Source organism: Ascaphus truei, chromosome 14, assembly GCF_040206685.1.
Source record: "Ascaphus truei isolate aAscTru1 chromosome 14, aAscTru1.hap1, whole genome shotgun sequence".
Lineage (NCBI taxonomy): Eukaryota > Metazoa > Chordata > Amphibia > Anura > Ascaphidae > Ascaphus > Ascaphus truei.
This window is the reverse complement of record NC_134496.1, coordinates 35,859,507-35,879,721: the sequence shown is the minus strand read 5'-3', so window position 1 is coordinate 35,879,721 and position 20,215 is coordinate 35,859,507. Positions and strand designations below refer to the sequence as shown.

At 41.8% G+C, this 20,215-nt stretch overlaps 1 protein-coding gene across 3 annotated transcripts in view; it reads right to left on the bottom strand.

Moving 5' to 3' along the window:
* TSC22D2 (TSC22 domain family member 2) overlaps positions 1 to 20,215 on the bottom strand; it is a 46,902-nt gene that overhangs the window by 7,933 nt on the left and 18,754 nt on the right. For 2 of the 3 annotated variants that reach the window (XM_075570431.1, XM_075570433.1), the window contains one exon: positions 1,175 to 1,223. In XM_075570431.1, the coding sequence (XP_075426546.1) occupies positions 1,175 to 1,223 (49 nt within the window). Of the gene's footprint in view, positions 1 to 1,174; positions 1,224 to 20,215 lie in introns of those variants that run through there. The other variant, XR_012788018.1, reaches the window with a different exon arrangement.

Sequence of the window (20,215 nt, the reverse complement as noted above, 5' to 3'; positions counted from 1 at the left end):
CAACTGTCTTGCCTATGGGGTGAAATACAGAAGTTCTTTGACAGGTAAAAGCCATTAAGGGAAGGTCTCTGACTCATATACCAGCCTGTGGGAATACTCATACAGCTATGTTTGGCACAAGAATTGGCAATAAAATGCACATGCATGCAAGGCTGGTCATCTCTGCTGCCTCTGGAGTAGTTGTATTCGTTCTAATCTTTCTTTGTCTCATAGTCCTCTTCCCCAGTCCACAAACAAAAACAAATAATAATAATAAAAAAAAAGAAAAAAAAGAAAGCCCAATAGTAATGATAACATTAATATTAGAAACCAAGTATTCAGGAGTTGGGCTCTCTTATAGTTGGATCTAGTATGCACCCAAACTGGTAATTGAAGCAGCATATAAAGCAACGCTGGAAATATTTTAATGTGAGAAATACTAAAGCAGTCATTTCTGGTTCCCTTAGATTGTAAATTCTTCGGGACAGGACTACATTTCCGAATGTTACCTTTATGTCTGACGTTCTTATTCCCATTATATGTTGTCACTGTATTACTGCTGTGAAGTGCTATGTATATGGATCACACACACACACACACACACACACACAGTGCTATGTATATGGAACACACACACACACAGTGCTATGCATATGGAACACACACACACACACACAGTGCTATGTATATGGAACACACACACACACACACACACACACACACAGTGCTATGTATATGGAACACACACACACACAGTGCTATGCATATGGAACACACACACACACACAGTGCTATGTATATGGAACACACACACACACACAAACACACACACACACACACACACACACACACACACACACACACACACACACAGTTCCAAGTGCCCTTTGTCCAATGTCCCATTAATGATTCCTGTGGCACTCTCTCTAACTGGACTAAACAGGAGTACAAGTATCTACATTTCTGCTATAATAAACCATATGGACATACCCTTAGAGACCTCTTAGCTATTCAGTGCTGGGGATTACTGGGCCCTCCAGCACTGGGGACATGCATACATTAAGTGTCTTAATCACACGTCAAACATATCAATGTATGGCTCACACTTCGTTTGCAAATGGTAACAACCAAGGCATGCAGAAAAACAAGTTCACTCTAAATTTGGAACTCCATTATGGTCATTTTCTTTACTCACCATTGCCTGCTCTATTTTGTTGTCGATGGCTACAACGCTTGCACTCGAACTGCAGAAGAAACAAATCTCGCGTTACACTTTGTAAATAGATATTTAATTAAAGCACAGACGTTACAGGGTAAAAATAATCCAAATGCATGTTAGGTATAATTGACAAACGTCAAATAGCGGGTACAATAATCTCAATAGTCAGAAAATCCTACATGTATAAAACATTGGTTATACCATACATATAGAACTTCTAACATGCTACCTAATTGTAAAAACAAGTACATAATAGTTTTTTTTCTTTTTTAACTAGGACAATGATATGATGTCGCCGTAGTATAATCTGCTTTGAATAAGGAGGTGTATGCTACTTTCAGAAATAGAGAACTTAAATCACAGTTACAACACTAAAAAAAAAAAAAAATGATGTTTTGCTTTTGCAATAGGTTGAGAAACCTTTTGCTGGTTGGTTGAAAGAGGCATCATATGAGCAGTCTCTTATTGGGCTTCTTTCAAACATCACTCAATAGGGTTGAATTGAACATGCTGCCAAAGATAGAGGTCATTACACTCTGCTCATATTACTCGATCACTCTGCAGCATTTGATACTGTGGACCACCCTCTTCTTCACATTCTCCATACTCTTGGCATTCGTAACAAAGCTCTATCCTGGATCTCCTCTTACATCGTACTTGCTCAGTGTGTTTTGCCAACAACACCTCCTCCTCTATCACTCTCTCTGTGAGGGTACCCCAGGGCTTTGTCCTGGGACCCCTTCTCTTCAGACCCTCTCTCTAGGTGACCTAATCACATCTCTTGGGTTCAAATATCACTTCTATGCTGATGACACACAAGTGGACTTTTCTACCCCATACCTTACACCTGCTGTACAGAATAACATTTCTGAATGTCTCTCTGCTCCTGGATGGCCCTCCGCCGACAAACTTAAATGGCAAAAACAGATCTCCTCATACTTCCTCCCAAACCTAGCCCTATTTCCTCCTTCCACATTACTGTTGGAAGTACTATCATTCACCCAGTAGCCTAAGCACGCAGCCCAGGGGTAACACTACTCTCCCACATTCTCCTCACGTTCAAAAAGGTAGCAAAAAAACTGTCGTTTTTTCCTCTGCAATATTACAAAGATATGCCCTTTCCTCTGTTGCTCGACTGCAAAAACTGTGACACAGACCATCATTCTATCCCATCTCGACTACTGTAACCTCCTGCTGTCTGGCCTTCCTGCCTTTCACCTGTCTCCCCTACAATTTATCCCAGCTGTTGCTGCCAGAATCACTCTACTCTTTCCGAAATCTATCTCAGCGTCTCCCCTGTTGAAATCCCTCTCCTGGCTTCCTATCAAATCCCGTATCACACACAATTCTTCTCCTCACTTTTAAAGCTTTACACTCTTCTGCCCCTCCATACATCTCAGCTCTAATTTCTCGCTATGCACCATCCCGACTCTTGCGTTCTGCTCAAAGATGTCTTTTCTATACTCCTTTTGTATCTAAAGCTCTCTCCCGCCATAAATCCTTCTCACTGACTGCCCTACACCTCTGGAATGCCCTTCCCTTCAATATCCGACTAGCACCCTCTCTATCCACCTTAAAAACACACCTGCTTAAGGAAACATGAGTAGCTCCATGGCTGATAATTAACATCTCATACATTAACCATGGCCCCTTGCAGACGCATTTACCAGAACGCCCTCCTACTGTCTCTGTACGTTTCCCCTACCAACAAATAAGATTGTAAGCTCTTCAGAGCAGGGACTCCTTTTCCTAAATGTTACTTTTATGTCTGAAGCACTTTTTCCCCTTCATGTGTTATTTATATTATTTACATGATTGCCACAAATATTACTGCTGTGAAGCGCAATGTACATTAATAGCGCTATATAAATAAAGACATACATACAACAATGAAGCATTACAAATGGCCATGTATTGCAAACCGGAGACACTGACTGGGTGTACTACAGTGCAACATTCACCTCTTCCAATGTCTTTATTGTGCATTTCCCTTTTCAGACCCAAATCTACTGAATGATCACAGCTATAACATTTGAAAAGTTGTTGTGTGGCTTAATGCTGGCACTTCCATGTTGCCAAGTGTAATGAAACCTTTAAAGTAACAAATCTTGGCTGCCGTTTTCCCCTCCCAACACAAATCACCCCCCCCCCCCTTCGTGGCAAGCTGTATTTTCGACTCCAGGGACCCCCACTCCCTGAGGCACTTTCAGGGTGAAGTTACGGGTGTTACTGCACCTCTAGGGGAAACAAAATGGCCATTCAAATCTTGTTGGTGTCGTGGTCCAATAAGAAGCAGCAACAGCTTCCTATTGGCCGGCTATTTAAATCTCAATGTGAAACCAAAGCTGAAAATATAACCGTTCAGCTGCAGGGACCGGTGGTCAGAATCTAAACAAGAGGTGCTGACCTGTTTGGGGGGGGGGAGGGGGAAGAGGGGGCTTGACTACTGAAGTTGAGCACCCCGATGTAAACAAGAGGGTCAGAACAGTGGGATTACGGCTTTAAATTTGCTAGGTTATTTTGCGGCTTGATAAAGCCATGATTTGAGAATTTTAAATCCACCTACTTAACACATTTTCTTCACAATAACACATTTAAATCTGTTATTGTTGTCGAATAATGTATTTTAAAAATAAATTAAAAAGCCTTAATGAAAAGATAACAGGAGTAACATAGCTGCACTGTATTAATCAACATTACAACTGGGATAAAGGTGCAGATGGTCACTGACACAGACTAAGCAATGTCACACTCAACAAAATCATGCAATTGTGGCAGTATGTGTTCATACAAAATCAAGGAGAAGACTGTGCCCCGCATTAAGATCCAGGCCAAATGATTTGCTTTTATATTCTTAAGATAAATTGGAACAAAAACCTGCAAAATTGCCAAACTATTTATAAGATTTTAGCATTATGTATGCAACCATGCACTGAAATCCTTTGAGAAACTGCCATGGTCCATTAGACAATTCTCCTGCCAATAATACTACTTGGAGATGTGCCAACCTACGGAAGTTCATTTTTAAGTTAACAAAAGAAAACAAACCTTTCTAGGTAAAATAAATGGGCTTTTCTACATACTATAAAATTAGGGTTAGCCTCAGAATGGAATGATTTATTGAAGTTCCCATCTATCTATATGTTGATATACAGCTTGTGAGTCCATACACGTGTATGAGCGTCAATCTTTACATATATACATGTTAGCCTCAGAATGATAAAGTTTCTGCTATTATTTGAAGGGCGATCAATGGCTCATCATGAATGGCTTTCACTGTAATTCGTCTGTACTGTGAATTTGGAAGAATCTGGCTTTTTTTTTGCAGTTGCAGATTAAACACCCCACCACCCCCCGACTCACATCAACCCTCTATAAGGCTTGGTCCCCGCTGGCTGCAGCACCTGCTGTGGCAGGCGCTGCAGGGACAAGAGCTGCCACTCAACGGGGCCGGGCACACTGCAAGGGGTGGCCGCTGCGCCGTCAGACAGCGGGCCGAAGCCTTATACACAAAATGGATGTCTGAAAAGAAACATTCAACTATTAAAAAAAAAAACAAAAACAAAAGGGGGACTTCAATATGAAATGCAAACCCCAGGCTGAGGAAAATTGGTCAGTTTAAAAAACAGCACATAAGATGTATTAAACAGTTACAACATTACGCAGAAAATGTATCAGGACACACGATGTCCTGTTAAAGGTTATGCAATAGCTGTAGCACATCAACAAATCGAAATGGGTCAACAACTGACGCAGCGGCATAATTATAACATACAAGGCTACCAATGATATTAGTACGTGTGGGGGAGGCGAATGGAAACATGTGTTAATTTCGGTACTTCTTTGCGTTGGAGAAAATATAAAAAGGCCACTGGTCACGATGTTTCAGACGTGGCTATATGCGTGCCACAAATCCAACCTGGATTCATTCCCAACACCTCAAAATAATGTATTTAATGAAACTACTGGCTGCTAAAGCAAGGTCTGTCAGGCCTCTGTCTGGAAAGGTGTTCGTTAACACAAGCACACGCTACTATGATTGATAAAAAACGAAAACTTAAAATTCCACATTATCCCCCAAAATAAGAAGGATACTAGTTAAATTGCATGTAAAGAAGAAATCCGCCGCCAGCAATTAAAGTATCTGCGATCAATTAAGGTCACTTTAAAAATGTGTAAAATCTTAAATAAAAATGCCAAAGTGATAAAAATATGACAAATAATGTTCTACATCTAATACATATAACGTTGACGTAAAAAAGTCCCAACGTGAATCGTTTTATAGGCTGTGCTCGATTATGTGCCAGAATCTGCGCCACAAACCCCCGGATAGCGGACTCCATGTTAATCCGCAGCGGTGATAATCCGTTCCACTAAGAACAGACGGTCTGATCGCGTGGACCACCTGCATAGTCTTGTAGTCCTGCAGCCACAGTCCCAAGGGATTCCAATACCTTTTTATTGAAATGGTAAGAAAGCAGACACCTTTACGCGCATGGATCTGAAGAGATTCGAAAGGAAAGAATACAAAACAGTGTAATATTGTTATGACAATACAGTATTACACTATTTTGTATTTCTTTCATTTTCGAATCTTTGGATCCAGGCGCCTAAAGCGGTCTTCTTTCATACAGTTAAATTGCGGTAATATCCAAAATATTTACTTTATACAGACTAGTTGGGAAAAAAAAAAAACCACAGCATGACCTAGTACAGGGGGGCGCAAACTTTTTTCCCTGCGCCCCCCTGCCGGCTGTCCCCTCACTCCCGCGCCCCCCCCAACCCCAACTTACCCTCGCTCCGGCGTAATGACGTCACGTTGCCATAGCAACGTGACGTCACATGACCTCGCAGCGTCATTTTGACGCCGCGTTGCCATGGCGACGCCGGGAGGAAGCCGCCGGAGCCACGGGTAAGTATGGTTTACAGAGGCCCTGCAGCTCCCCCGGCACTTAATTTAAGTGCCTTCGGGAAGCGCGCGGGGCCTCTGTAAACCCCGCGCCCCCCGTCGGCAGTCTCGCGACCCCCGCCCCACAGTTTGCGCACCGCTGACCTAGTATATGCAATATGCAGCATGCACGTTTACCAGTAAAGAGCAAATGGCTCAAATAGAATTATCCAATGGGTGAGGGGAAAGAATTACTTTATTATTAAGGGGGAGCAAGCGTGAGTCAAGGAAATGCAGTTTATTCTCACTTTTAGCATGTCACATGACCAACAAGATCAGAAGTGGCCAACGCCAGTCCTCAAGGGCCACCAACAGGACAAGTTTTTAGAATATCCCTGCTTCAGCACAGGTGACTCAATCAATGCCACCAGTGCTGAAGCAGAGAATCCTTAAAATCTGACCTGTTGGTGGCCCTTGAAGACTGGCGTTGGCCACTCCTGATCTAGATAGCACAATAGAAAGCATAGAGTGGTACAACCCATTCTAAACTTGTAGTTACACATTTTAACACTAAGAAAATTTTTATATATATATAAAAAAATACAACAGTTTGTACATATTTTACATAAAAAAAAACAAACAAAAAAAAAAACAGTGTCGTCACCTAATTTTAATCTGCCAAGTGTCACCACCGTTCATTAAATTGATCCTACGTGGGACTCCACCTGCAATGGGAGAGGGTCATGTATGCAAGTGTATGATATAGCTTAAAGCTCACATAGATAGGAATGTATTGAACGTGTATTCAGCAAAACTTTTTCGGAACTCCTATTTTTTACACTCTGCAAAATGCAATTGACTTATCTGTATGTCCCCACATACATCAAACAACTATCCCCACCTGTCTAAAATGTACATGTTAAAGTCTGTAGATATTTATTTGTATTTTGCACACTATTTCTAAGCCTGATCCAATGTTTGTTGAATTTCAGATACAAGGCTGCTAGAAATAGATAGCACGAAAGAACAGATCCTACCACTGACCCAAACGGCAAGAATCCAATTGGTACAACTTTCCTATTTTCTAAACACATTTTGAAGTCTTGCAGGAGAAACCCTCTTTAAATGTACTGGAAAAATAAAGCAGATTGTTCATTTCACTGTAGTAACGATTTATTGCAATACTTTGGGACCGAAACGTCAATCGGTCCACAAGAAAGTATTATTAATTTATTCATAAGACCTCTGAAGTGCCACTCCTCTCAGTGGTAGAATATTTATATGCGACGGTTGACTGCACATGGACATCAGTGAAACATCAGTCTGCCAAAATGCAGCAGTGCCTCTCAAAAGGCTTTTTAGGTGATCGATGCGTTGAGTAAAAAAATATTTAGTTTTATTTCAGGTTATCACAGATTTGTGTTAATCCCTGCCATAACTTCATGTATTGAGCAGTCAGTTTCAAACCATTGAACAATTCATTTAGTAAACCTACTTGTTAGATTTGCTATGCCCGATGCTACAAAAGTTAAAATTTGTCATCGAAATCTAAACCAATAACCGGACATAAAATCAGTGGACATACAGGAAGATCCAAAATATGCATGAGATCAGCATTTGTAAAGTCATGCTTATCTCTTGTAGTGCCCCTTATCAGCGTTCTAGTGGGATTCTTGTTGAAGGACTGGGCTAACCATTAACACAAAGAGTCACCAAATAGAACGCTTTGGACTCTATACCTCGATAGCCCTTTACTAACCATTAAAGCGGGTTTCTGTTAGCTGTGTATATCCTTCAGTAATGTTCTATTGCTCTCATTCTGCAAAACAGCAAACTATACAATTGGAAGAAAAGTGGGTGGGGGGGAAGGTTGGTTTGTCGCAAGTGATGTGTTTAAAATTAAAGAAGAAGCGGTGTGAACAGAGGTTACAAGCTATAGCAGAATGACCAGAGTTTGACAATAAGAATCTATTACATGACAGCAGAAAGGTCATGCTCAGGAAGTCTAAAATGATGTGCTCATTAATTACCAATGCATTGTACACCAACTCCCCATCTATGCCTCAAGGAGATTACAACCTAAATATGGCGCTGAATTCAAAAGCAGCTAAACGCTAGGGTTCAGTCTAGATTAGCAATGGTACTAAAACTCTAGGTTAAAATTAAGCTCTCCCCAGAAACCCAGTGCTTCCCCCCGCCCCCGCCCAACACTAAAATATACAACAAGTTACAGGGCAGCAATTTAATTACTATAACGTACACAGAGGATGGCAGCGGTATGATGAAAATTCAATATTACCAAGACCGGGAAAAGTAAATACTCTTATTACTAATCTGTAACACGAATACAAGAAAAACATTGTGGAAATAAATTCACATCTTTCCTATTTCCTGCATCCTTTTCCTAACACAGAAGTTCGTGCAGATTTTGTTTTGCATTTCAATTTTGTACTTTAAGAGATCTATTGTCCTTTTCAAAGCAGTTCATAAAAAAACAAAAAAAAAAAACCCTGATGCTCCGTTCAGGAAATAAACGTTTAATATTTAAATGTCCGTACGGTTAAAATGAAGCTCTCCCCAGTGCACTGTTAAGGTTACCATTGTAAACTCAGACGCTAGATTGAGAAAAATCATGATTTATAATACATAAAAAAAAAAAAACACACACATTTGCTTAAAAAGCAAAAAAGCAGACATGCTCAGAAGACAAGATGCCAACAGTATACAAGTTAAACTCACATAGGCCGCTTTAAAGATAACCTGTGCAACTTTGGCGTGTTTGCCTCATATGTACTATTAGATATTTTAATCCCCTTGGAAAATTAAAGATCTACACAAAATTATTGCTACTATATATTAATCTCCAAAGCCACTCAGCCTCGTTGAAAATAGAACTTCAATTAGCCTCAAACGTATTCTTGCTAGGCCTGAAATGGCGAGCCTGTCCGTTGTCCGCCCTGGGGTCATCCAAGTCCACAGCAGTAACACGAGTCACCACTTATTGGTATTTGCAGTAGCGTGCGGGGGCATTAAAACTTTTAGCATCAGGAAATATATACCCACTGAACTGCCTTGCTCATTATGGTCTTCATTTTTTTTTTAGCATCTCATGGTAACTTCAGACCGTATTGAGCTTTTTTTTTGTAACGGATTAGCGCAGACTGAAGCTTTAAAGTTGTCAAACATGTATAAAGATAGCTGGTTGGGTAAAACTAAACAAAAAAATAAATAAACTTACCGGTACGTTTTCACTTGTGCAGGCGATTGTGAGAAAGAGGAGCGCATATAAGACCGCCTGCAGGCCATTTCTACTTCCACATTAATACTTGAAAAGAAATCTTCAAGTGGGAAAAGCTTGCCAACCTTTCTTTCAGCACGTAGAGATGTTGGGACTTGTGCAACAGAGCGATGTCATCCGAAGACTGAGCAGCAAAGCTTTAAAGCTTTATCAACAATAGGTGTTACCTGCCATGCTATTTGATAAATTCACCAAAACACTAGGGGTGGGGATAACAGAGTTTGTCAACTAATCAGCAAGGACTCATTTAGTTGTTCAAAGGAATATAGTCATTCTAGTTTGATTACGCTAATTTGATCATGTGGAAATTATCTCACACACAAGCTTAGTTGAGAAAAACAGACAGACACTCATTTAGAAACAAGCAACCTTATGGTTTGAAGTAAAGTTTTCCTAGCACCGTACCAGTGGCACCTATACCAGTTCTTCTATGCACTGCTTGCCCCTCCAACACATTTCAGCATATACTTATTGATGTGCAAAGCCGGAAATGAAAGCCTACGAGAACGTTACATTCCAAAAGCCAAATACAAAACCATTACTGTTTTAACAGCCAAAGTTCCAAAACTATTTAGAACCAAAATCAAAACCAGCACAATGGACCAGTGGCCCATCTCTAGTTCTCTCTCTAAATATCTTAATTTAAAGTTTGTTATTATATATAGATATATCTATACCTATATAGATAGTATAAATAGCTGCACTTAGAGTGTAATTACCTATATGTGTAAAGAACAAATTGTATAAAATTAAGGTGATATTACACAGTGATAATTAGGTGACAATGTAATATGACCTTATGAACAAATCCAAATGAAAAATTGAGTGCAAGACTATGTGGAAAATGTAAAAAAGAATTTTTAAAATTAATAAACAAAATGCAGAAACATCTTGCATTGATCCTTCTAGAGGGGAGACCAATGTCTCATGTAGTGATGGTGAAGACCGGAGTGTCTGAATCACACAGGTAGTTCCGCAGCTCTCAATAGGGATGCACCACATCTAAAAAGGTTTGTATATAAACAAGAGGGAGAGAGAGCACGCATCCACATGGTGTAAATCTGGGTAAAAATGTATTGGCATAAAAATATAAAAGCCTTGAGATGGGCACACTCACAGGAGTAGCAGGTAAAAATCGCATTGTGAGAATCATGCTCATAACAATGGGAAAATAAGAGGGTCCGGTGACATCAGCATTTTCTAAATGTCTCCGCGTCTCCCCTCCTGAAATCCCTCTCCTGGCTTCCGATCAAATCCTGCATCTCACACTCAATTCTCCTCACTTTTAAAAGCATTACACTCCTCTGCCCCTCCTTATATCTCAGCCCTAATTTCTCGCTATGCACCATCCCGATTCTTGCGGTCTTCTCAAGGATGTCTTCTTACTACCCCCTTTGTATCTAATGCCCTCTCCCACCTTAAACCTTTCTCACTGACTGCCCCGCAACTCTGGAATGCCCTTCCCCCCAGTACCCGACTAGCACCCTCTCTATCCACCTTTAAGACCCACTTGCTTAAAGATGTGGATAATCCTGGACACGACACATAAAGCTTGGCCCCCTGCAGATGCACTTACTAGAATTCCCTCCTACTGTCTCTATACCTTCTCCTACCTACCAATTAGATTGTAAGCTCCTCGGAGCAGGGACTCCTCTTCCTTAATGTTATCCTTCCTTTTATGTCTGAATTATTATATTAAATTATTTTAATTTGGTGTTTAAATCTGTGCACTTGCTTTTAGTTCCCATATTCCTTGTGCTGCCTTTCTATCCTACCTCTAGCTGGGCTGCTGCAAGAGGTGGAACATAGTAGGAAATGATGCATCATTTCCTATTATCGGTTTTAACTGGAAGTGCAAGATGATAAGTCAGTGTCCTTCCGGTGTTTTTCAGCTAAAACTGGAATACGCAATTATTTATGAATACAGCCCTCTCACCACAATACCATGGGTGGAGCAGCTATCTAAAGTTTTAAGGCATCAACAAAGGAGCACGCAAGAGGTTCCTGAGTGCGCCTTAAAATCTATTATAGGCAAGGACCGCTGTTTCCCCATTTCATGCCCTCACTTACGTCAGTCATTTTACTACTACGGGTTGCAGATGCCAAGGACCTTGAATCAAACTCTCCTTGGAGACAGATTTGAACATACAAGCTTCATTAATGAGCCAGGACAATTTTGCTGCCAGCAACACAGTGAAGAGGTTGCATATAAAAGTCACAAAATATCAACTTATATAGTTCCAAAAAAACGTACTTCTAAGTCCTTACCAATAGAGGGACTCATTTATTACTAAGGCTCCGGTCACGCCGCTGTAACACGCGCCCGCGATATTGGCGGCGCGCGTTCAGCCGATTCCCCGGTCTGCAGCTCACTGCAGGAGACCGGGGGGGGGGGGGGGGGGCGGGGGAGTGACGGAGGCGCGGCCATGACGTCACCCGGCAGGTTCGCCCTCATTGGCTGAACCGCCGGGGGGCGTGCCTAATCGCTCGACGCGAGTCCTGCTCTCAATTCTATTGAGAGCAGGAGCAGCTCTCGCCCGAGCGCTGCGGCCCCCCCTTGCAGCGGGCCCGGCGCCATTGAGGGGAGGGCTCTCGTCCGCGGACGCTGTAGTAGGCAGCGGGGGCAAGGCCTTAAGGGTTCTCAGTTCCAGTCTTCAAGGCCCCCCCCCCAAACAAGTCAGGTTTTCAAGATATCCCAGCTTCAGCACAGGTGGCTCAATCAGGGAAATCCTTAAAACCGGACTTGTTGGGGTGTCTTGAGGTCCGGAGTTTAGAGCCCCTGATTTACAATAACAAAAACAGTGGAACAATTTAACATTGATATAGAACTAAAATTGAGTTGAGGAACCGTTTTATTCTGGATCAAGGACTATTCAGGTTTTAATTCTCCAATCAGTCCTTTGCTTGTAAACAGAGGAAGGGTCATGGGGGTTGTAAAACAGGACTGTGACTCAGGTCTGCTTACGGAGCCAGCTGTTATCAGACATTCCTCATGTTTCCGGTCTATCCTGCAGTAAATCGGATTACACCTAGTGTCTCAACAATTCTAATCCTATACGGCAATTATTGAAAGCATGATGGCTATTATGCCAGGGGGGCGCAAACTTTTTTGTCTGCGCCCCCCTGCCGGCGGTTCCCCTCTATCCCCCCCCCCCCCATATCCCTGCTTACCTCGGCATGACATTACGTTGCCATAGCAATGTGACGTCATGACCCATGACACCACGATGCCATGGCGACGCGTCTAAGAAGCCGCCAGAGCCAAAGTAAGTCAGGTTTACAGAGCCCCTGCAGCTCCCACGGCACTTAATTGAAGTGCCTTGGGAAGCGCGTGGGGTCTAGAGGCCCTGCGCCCCCCGCAGTCAGTCTCGCGCCTCCCCCTGTGGGTCGCACACCGCTGTATTATGCAATAGTTAGACCGGGGTGGGCCACTCCAGTCAAGGGTCACCAACAGGCCAGGATTTCAGGTTATCCCTGTTTCAGCACAGGGATATCTGGGCTGAAGAAGGGATATCCCTAATACATGACGTGTTGGTGGCCCCTAAGGACCAGAGTTGTCCACCTTCCATTCGGACACATGGCAGCAGGGAGGATCTAAAATACACTAAAAAGCAGAACCATTGCTGTTATGACAGGAAGCCGCGCTCATGTTGTAACGTGGGCAGACAGAAATGATAAAGTATTGTTTAAAAAAAATAAAATAATGACCAAAATAAGCACACAAGAATTAGTTTAATTGCGTCACAAATATGGATGTAGTTAAATGGAGGGGGGTGCATGATCATTTCGATTCTTAGCAGTCATCAGTCATATTTCAAACCCTGTGACAAGAACATACTCATTCAGGTAAATATTGCCATAAATCAGATTGCAGTATCACCTGTAAGAGACCAATTGCATTAGTCACTGCTTTCACACAATAGGGTCAGGCTGGAAAGATCTGCTTTGTAAACACCAAAGATGCTATTGTCAATTTCAAATGACTCACCAGATTATAACTTAACTTTATCTTTATAGCCAACATGTTTTAGCATGACAAATTACCAAGCAAACTTGTTTTAAAGCCCCGGTCCCACAAGGCAGGCTCACTTTGTTTATTGGCTTTGCTTTTCCCTTTGCATCAGGTCACATATTGCATTATTAAATCATCAGGCAGTTGGAGAATTGGGAGCAGTATTTGTATAGAAAACATTGTATAAAAAAAAGTTGCCTAATCTGACCCCTGTATCTGCTGCTGCATGTGCAGGGATATCCTGAAAACCCGACCTGTTGGTGGCCCTTGAGGACTTGAGTTGGCCACCCCATAGCTAATAAAAAAAATGGACATTGTATATTATGTTTTGTGTTCACAATAGGGCTGAGACATGCATCTGAAGAACTATTAAAAATATATTATAAATAAAAACTGCTAAAATTGGTATCCCATGCATTACATGGCTCACTTTTCACAACTCCAATGTATGTTCCCAAGTGGAACTTGTGTTATAAAACCTGCACTGCTTAGGGCCCTTCAACCACACAGCAAGCTCCGCAGGCTATGAAATGGATAAAGCAGTAGTTTCTGTTCTGGGACACCAACAACATGTGTAACTGAGCGCATACACTACAACAGGAGGAAGAATAGGCATTGGACATCCATCGGATTTAAAAAAGCTCATTATTGAAAGCTTGGTACAGAATACAGGCATACCCCACATTAACGTACACAATGGGACCGGAGCATGTATGTAAAGCGAAAATGTACTTAAAGTGAAGCACTACCTTTTTTCCACTTATCGATGCATTTACTGTACTGCAATCATCATATACGTGCATAACTGATGTGAATAACGCATGTGTAACAGGCTCTATAGTCTCCCCGCTTGCGCACAGCTTCGGTACAGGTAGGGAGCCTGTGTTCAGGACGTGCTGACAGGCGCATGCGCGAGCTGCCATTTGCCTATTGGGCGATATGTCCTTACTCGCGAGTGTACTTAAAGTGAGTGTCCTTAAACCGGGGTATGCCTGTAGTTACGTTTTGCTTGACATGTTACTTTCAATGTGTGCACCTTCTGGTCTAAAAGCAAAAACAGAGTGAAAAATAATGCAATATGGATATCATTTCAGGAAATTATTGTATTTAACCACATAGCAGGGTAAAGTACAGTAGATCGGCTGTGAAACTACATTTTCCCCGGTTTTGCATAGAAGCGACATGGTACTAAGTTTATCACAGAAAAATCCTTCTTAAAAGCACAGTAATAACACTACAGAACAGGTTTTAAGATCACGGCATACGAGACGCGTCTGACAGGTGGGAGCGGCCCCTTCTTCCATCAGCAATGGAGCGATCATGATCGCATCGGCACTCAATGGGTTAAATAGCTTTAATAATGGGTTTAGTGCTAATTAATCACGATTTTCCCAAATCTCTAGCTTTTGAGGTTACCATGGTAACTTTAGACTGCACTGGGCTCTGGCTCTCATATGAGGGAAGTCGCAACTACAGTCCCTAAGAGCCACCAACAGGTCTGTTGGTGGCCCATAACGGAATATTGCAATAAAATGATCACTCAAATCCCACCACCCCTCACAAAGTTGACACTTTTTCACTTGCATGAACTGAAAAATATTTGTGTTGTGTGTCAAACCCAAGCCCTCATGGCTTTCCAATCTGATGAATGAGGGCCGATGTACATTTGTGCTCTATTTGGCAGGGGGACAGATTTAGTTGTTTTCTAAGGCTTTTTCAACGACCATTGCAGATCAAAAATAAATGTTTAGGGTGGAGATGGGTCAAGCCAATATTCTTCCTGTAATCCAGCAGATGGCACCATTACTTAGACAAGCCTAACACGTGGGAAAGCATTTGGCTCCATGTCCCGTATGGAAGAACCCAGCTGCTGAATTAAAGAGGGAACCCCACTAGTAATTCTGATTTTAGCACACCCTGCAGGAACTGGACCTAATATAGTATAACTTCAAAATGTAAGAGGGAAAGAAGGTATTAAAAAGAAAGAATATAAAAAGGTTAGTAAGATGTGTGATAAATGAACTTTATTTCATATAGCGCTTTTCTCCCAATGGGACTCAAAGTGCATCACAATTACAGTATAATGCACAGTTCGCAGCACATAGCAATTTTAAAAAGGCACAGTCCCTGCCCAGACGAGCTTACAATCTATGATTTTGGTGCCTGAGGCACACAGAGATAAACCAACTTGCCCAAGGTCACAAGGAGCCGACACTGGGAATTGAGCCAGGTTGCCCTACTTCAAACTCTATCATCGTTTACAGTGTCAGTGTCTTTACTCACTGAGCCGCTCCTTCTCCCTAATCCTCCGGTGTTGATCTTTACTGTTTCCATACAGATCTCAATAAATTTGGGATTGGTACATTACTGGCAATAAACTGGTTTTAAAGAAGCCATAAATGTACCATTGTACTCAGCATATTAAATAGATATCACACGTCTAGACATTTATAAATCTGCACATTGAAGTTTTTCCAACACTCATGCTTTGCTTTCATCTAAATCACAGAGAACAATAGCAAAGTCGACATAAATTACATTAGTAACTTTGGCCTTTCATTAGCAAGGTTTACAGTCTTCCACTAGGTTGTCAACATATACAAATGCCAATGGTTGCTGCACTCTTGCATGAACTGTTAAAAGTAATTGATTCAACTAATTTAAAAAGCAGCAAACCCACTAAAGTAGTAACATATTTGCTTTAGGCAATAGGAACCGGGAAGGCCTCCGAAGGTGCACTATTTTCAGCCCCAGGTACCCAGCTTCTCCATTGGCTGAACCGCCGGGGGGCGTGGCCTAGCGCTCCATCGTGACTCCTGCTCTCAATTTTCTTGAGAGCAGGAGTTTCTCAGCGCAGCGCAGCAGCCCCCCCTCGCAGCGGGCCCAGACCCATTGTGGGGCGGCTCTTGTCCACGCAGCGTCCGCCGCAGCGGGCACTGCAGTAGCCAGCGGGGACCTGGCCTTAGCCTTTGGCACTCTAGGATTTGTGCCTTTTACCCTGGAGAACTGCTCAGCAAAAACTAGCACGTTTTCAAAAGAACTTTGAGAAAATATTGGCCAGACAGGTTCGGGGGGGGGGGGGGGGGAGAGGGGTGCAAGCTCTCTGCCAATGGCTACAAGAGGTCCCACAAGTTGATTAGAAAATTGATTGCCTAGATGTTAAATAGAAATAATAATAAATCTCATATAGCGCTTTTCTCCCAATGGGACTCAAAGGGAGATAAAGTTAGTTGCACAATATCGCAAGGAGCGGACACCGGGATTTGAACCAGATCAGTGTCATTGTTTTCAGAGCCCGCACCTTTACTCAATGAGCCACTCGTTCAGCCCTTATAACGTCTGCTCTTAGAATTTCTGGAGGCAAGATTCTCAGTATTGCATCAAATGCACAGCAGATCTACTGGTTAACCCACTGATTGAGCCATCTGTTCTGAAGCAGGGATATCCTGAAGACCTGACCCATTAGTGGCCCTTGAGAACTGGAGTTGCCCACCCCTGGACTACACCCTTTTGTCGTCTTTCTTTGTTCAACAAGAGTTTGCAGAGGCAAAACCTCCCTGGTCTTATTCAATTGCAATCAATGCGCAATAGAAGCACTATGTAGGACTTGTGAGAAACTGGATCGGAAAGTGCCCCAGGCGAAGAGATGGTACACATTAATTTCCATTTGTTCTGACCATATACTTTTAAATGTCACACTGAACACATCTACTTCAAATGATGCGATTTAATCCAGATTAATCCTATCCTTCAGCTAATCACAGCACAAGCTTTTATAGCTACACCTACATTTACAACAATAAATGCTTTAAACCAAGAAAATGCTAGGAATTTAGCAACTTTACTTAATGTATTTATGTCCTTACTCATCTTAATGGTCCCACCCACTCATACAAGTTATTCCAGGATAACCAAGCAAGTATAAATGCCCCATTGATGCCACAGGAAAGAGAAATTCAGGGGTAAACAAGTTTTGCTTGGACAGAAATAAATCTGCTGTATTTTGTTGTATCACTGCGTACACCTTGGACATCCTTTAAAGCCACAACTATTTCACATTTAAAAAACAAAAACAGCCTAAAATGTCCACGTTAATAACAAACATGTTAGCATCGTCCCACACCAACTTTCTGCATTGCAACGCAGACCTCACATCCACAGAAAAAGGAACACCGTCAACAAATGAAAAGGTAATAATAGAAGACTACTTATACTGTTATAGCTTTGCGTGAGTTTGCAATTTAGGTAATTACAGAAAATCAAGAAGTCAATGAAAAACCGCCCATGTAACATGGTCATGTCAACTAAAATTTGAGGTTTAAGCACCAACACTGCTATGACAACATTTCGCCATTCAGGGTAACATTGTTTGAATCAAATCTGATCCCTCTAATGCGGGTTAGCATGTTCTTAATGGTTAGGACAACCCTCCGTACACGAGGGCATCACAAGGTTAACTTTCCTTTGAGCAAATCATTACCATGTCACTTCTCTCTTCCCATGGCGCACACCCTAAAGAAAAAGAATCATACTGCATAATTACTTTGAGCAAATAAATGCTTAAAAAAAAAAAAAAAAAGGCGTGGTTCCTGTAACTCCCACAATGCCACAGGGACAAACTTCACGAGAGACCACTGCACTTGCTGTCATTTTGGCACTGAAGGAGTTGACGCTGCAGTCCGATAGTGGACTGGTTTACATGGTGTCTGTGCCAATTAAACTATGTACAAATACATTTTTCTCCAAACACTGAAGTTTAGGTCTTGGAAATACATTTAGTGAAATGTTCCCCAAGTAAAGTTTGTACACAAACTAACACCCTCCTTTACCCATCTATGCTGCGGTGAGGGAGAAATGTAAACGAATGTGTTTGCAGCCTCCTAAAAAAGGAAGAGAAAAAATAAAAATTTATAAAATCAACTTAATCACAGCATCATTTTTCTTCAAAGCAAAGTATGAATGTCTTACAGAAGCTGTATATGTTGTAAACACATTTGGTGCTGTTCTGACTTGGGCTTTTGAAATAGCTATCAAACAAATAGCTTCAATGCAGAATATCTCCCTGTACTGTATACTCAATATTATTTCCATTTGCAGAACTACCAGGTAATTCCTGCAGCAAAAAGAGAAATGAAGGGCTGTTGTGCATCCCAAATCACAAACATTACCAAGTCATTTCGACTAGCCCCACAGTGCACTTTGTAACAAACACATAGCACATTTAATTTGGCATTGAATGAAACTCCACAAGTCAATATTAAACCTTGAATACTACTCTGGTATCACTTTGTAATCTGAATAAATGTAACTAAGAAAGAAAAACAGTTGAGCTTTTTCATGGTACTTGATTACTGATTGGCTGCTTGCTTGTTTTAGCCTATTTATGGGGGAAGGGGTATGTGATATGCAGTTAGGTCCAGAAATAATTGGACACTGACAATTTTCATAATTTTGGCTCTGTACGCCACCACAATGGATTTGAAATATAACAACCGAGATGCAATAGAAGTGCAGACTTTCAGCTTTAATTCAAGGGGTTGAACAAAAATATTGTATGAAACGTTTAGGAATTACAACCATTTTCATACACAGTCCCCTTATTTCAGGGGCTCAAATGTAATTGGACAAATTAACACAATCATAAATAAAATGTTCATTTTTAATACTTTGTCGAGAATCCTTTGCAGGCAATGACTGCTTGAAGTCTGGAACGCATGGACATCACCAAACGCTGGGTTTCCCCTCCTTTGTGATGCTTTGCCAGGCCTTTACTGCAGCGGTCTTCAGTTGTTTGTTCGTGGGTCTTTCTACCTTAAGTTTTGTCTTCAGCAAGTGAAATGTATGCTCGATTGGGTTGATATCAGGTGATTGACTCGGCCATTGCAGAATATTCCACTTTTTTGCCTTAAAAAACTCCTGGGTTGCTTTCGCAGTATGTTTTGGGTCATTGTCCATCTGTAAAGTGAAGCGTCGTCCAATAAACTTAGCTGAATTTGGCTGTATCTGAGCAGACAATATATCCCTATACACTTCAGAATTCATCAGGCTGCTTCTGTCTTCTGTCACATCATCAATAAACACTAGTGACCCAGTGCCATTGTAAGCCATGCATGCCCATGCCATCACACTGTCTCCACCATGTTTTACTGATGATGTGGTATGCTTCGGATCATGAGCCGGTCCAAGCCTTCTCTATACTTTTTTCTTCCCATCATTCTGGTACAGGTTGATCTTGGTTTCATCTGTCCAAAGAATGCTGTTCCAGAATTGGGCTGGCTTTTTTAGATATTGTTTGGCAAAGTCTAATCTGGCCTTTCTATTCTTGAGGCTTATGAATGGTTTGCACCTTGTGGTGAACCCTCTGTGTTTGCTCTCGTGAAGTCTTCTCTTTATGGTAGACTTGGATAATGAGATGCCTACCTCCTGGAGAGTGTTCTTCCCTTGGCTGGATGTTGTGAAGGGGTTTTTCTTTACCATGGAAAGGATCCAACGATCATCCACCACTGTTGTCTTCTGTGGACATCCAGGCCTTTTTGTGTGTAGAGCTCACCAGTGCATTCTTTTTTTCTCAGAATGTACCAAACTGTTGATTTGGCCACTCCTAATGTTCCTGCTATCTCTCTGATGGGTTTTCTTTTTTTTTGCAGCCTAAGGATGCCCTGTTTCACTTGCATTGAGATCTCCTTTGACCGCATATTGTGGGTTCACTGCAACAGCTTCCAAATGCGAATGCCACACCTGGAATCAACTCCAGACCGTTAACCTGCGTAATTGATGATGAAATAACGAAGGAATAGCCCACACCTGTCCATGAAACAG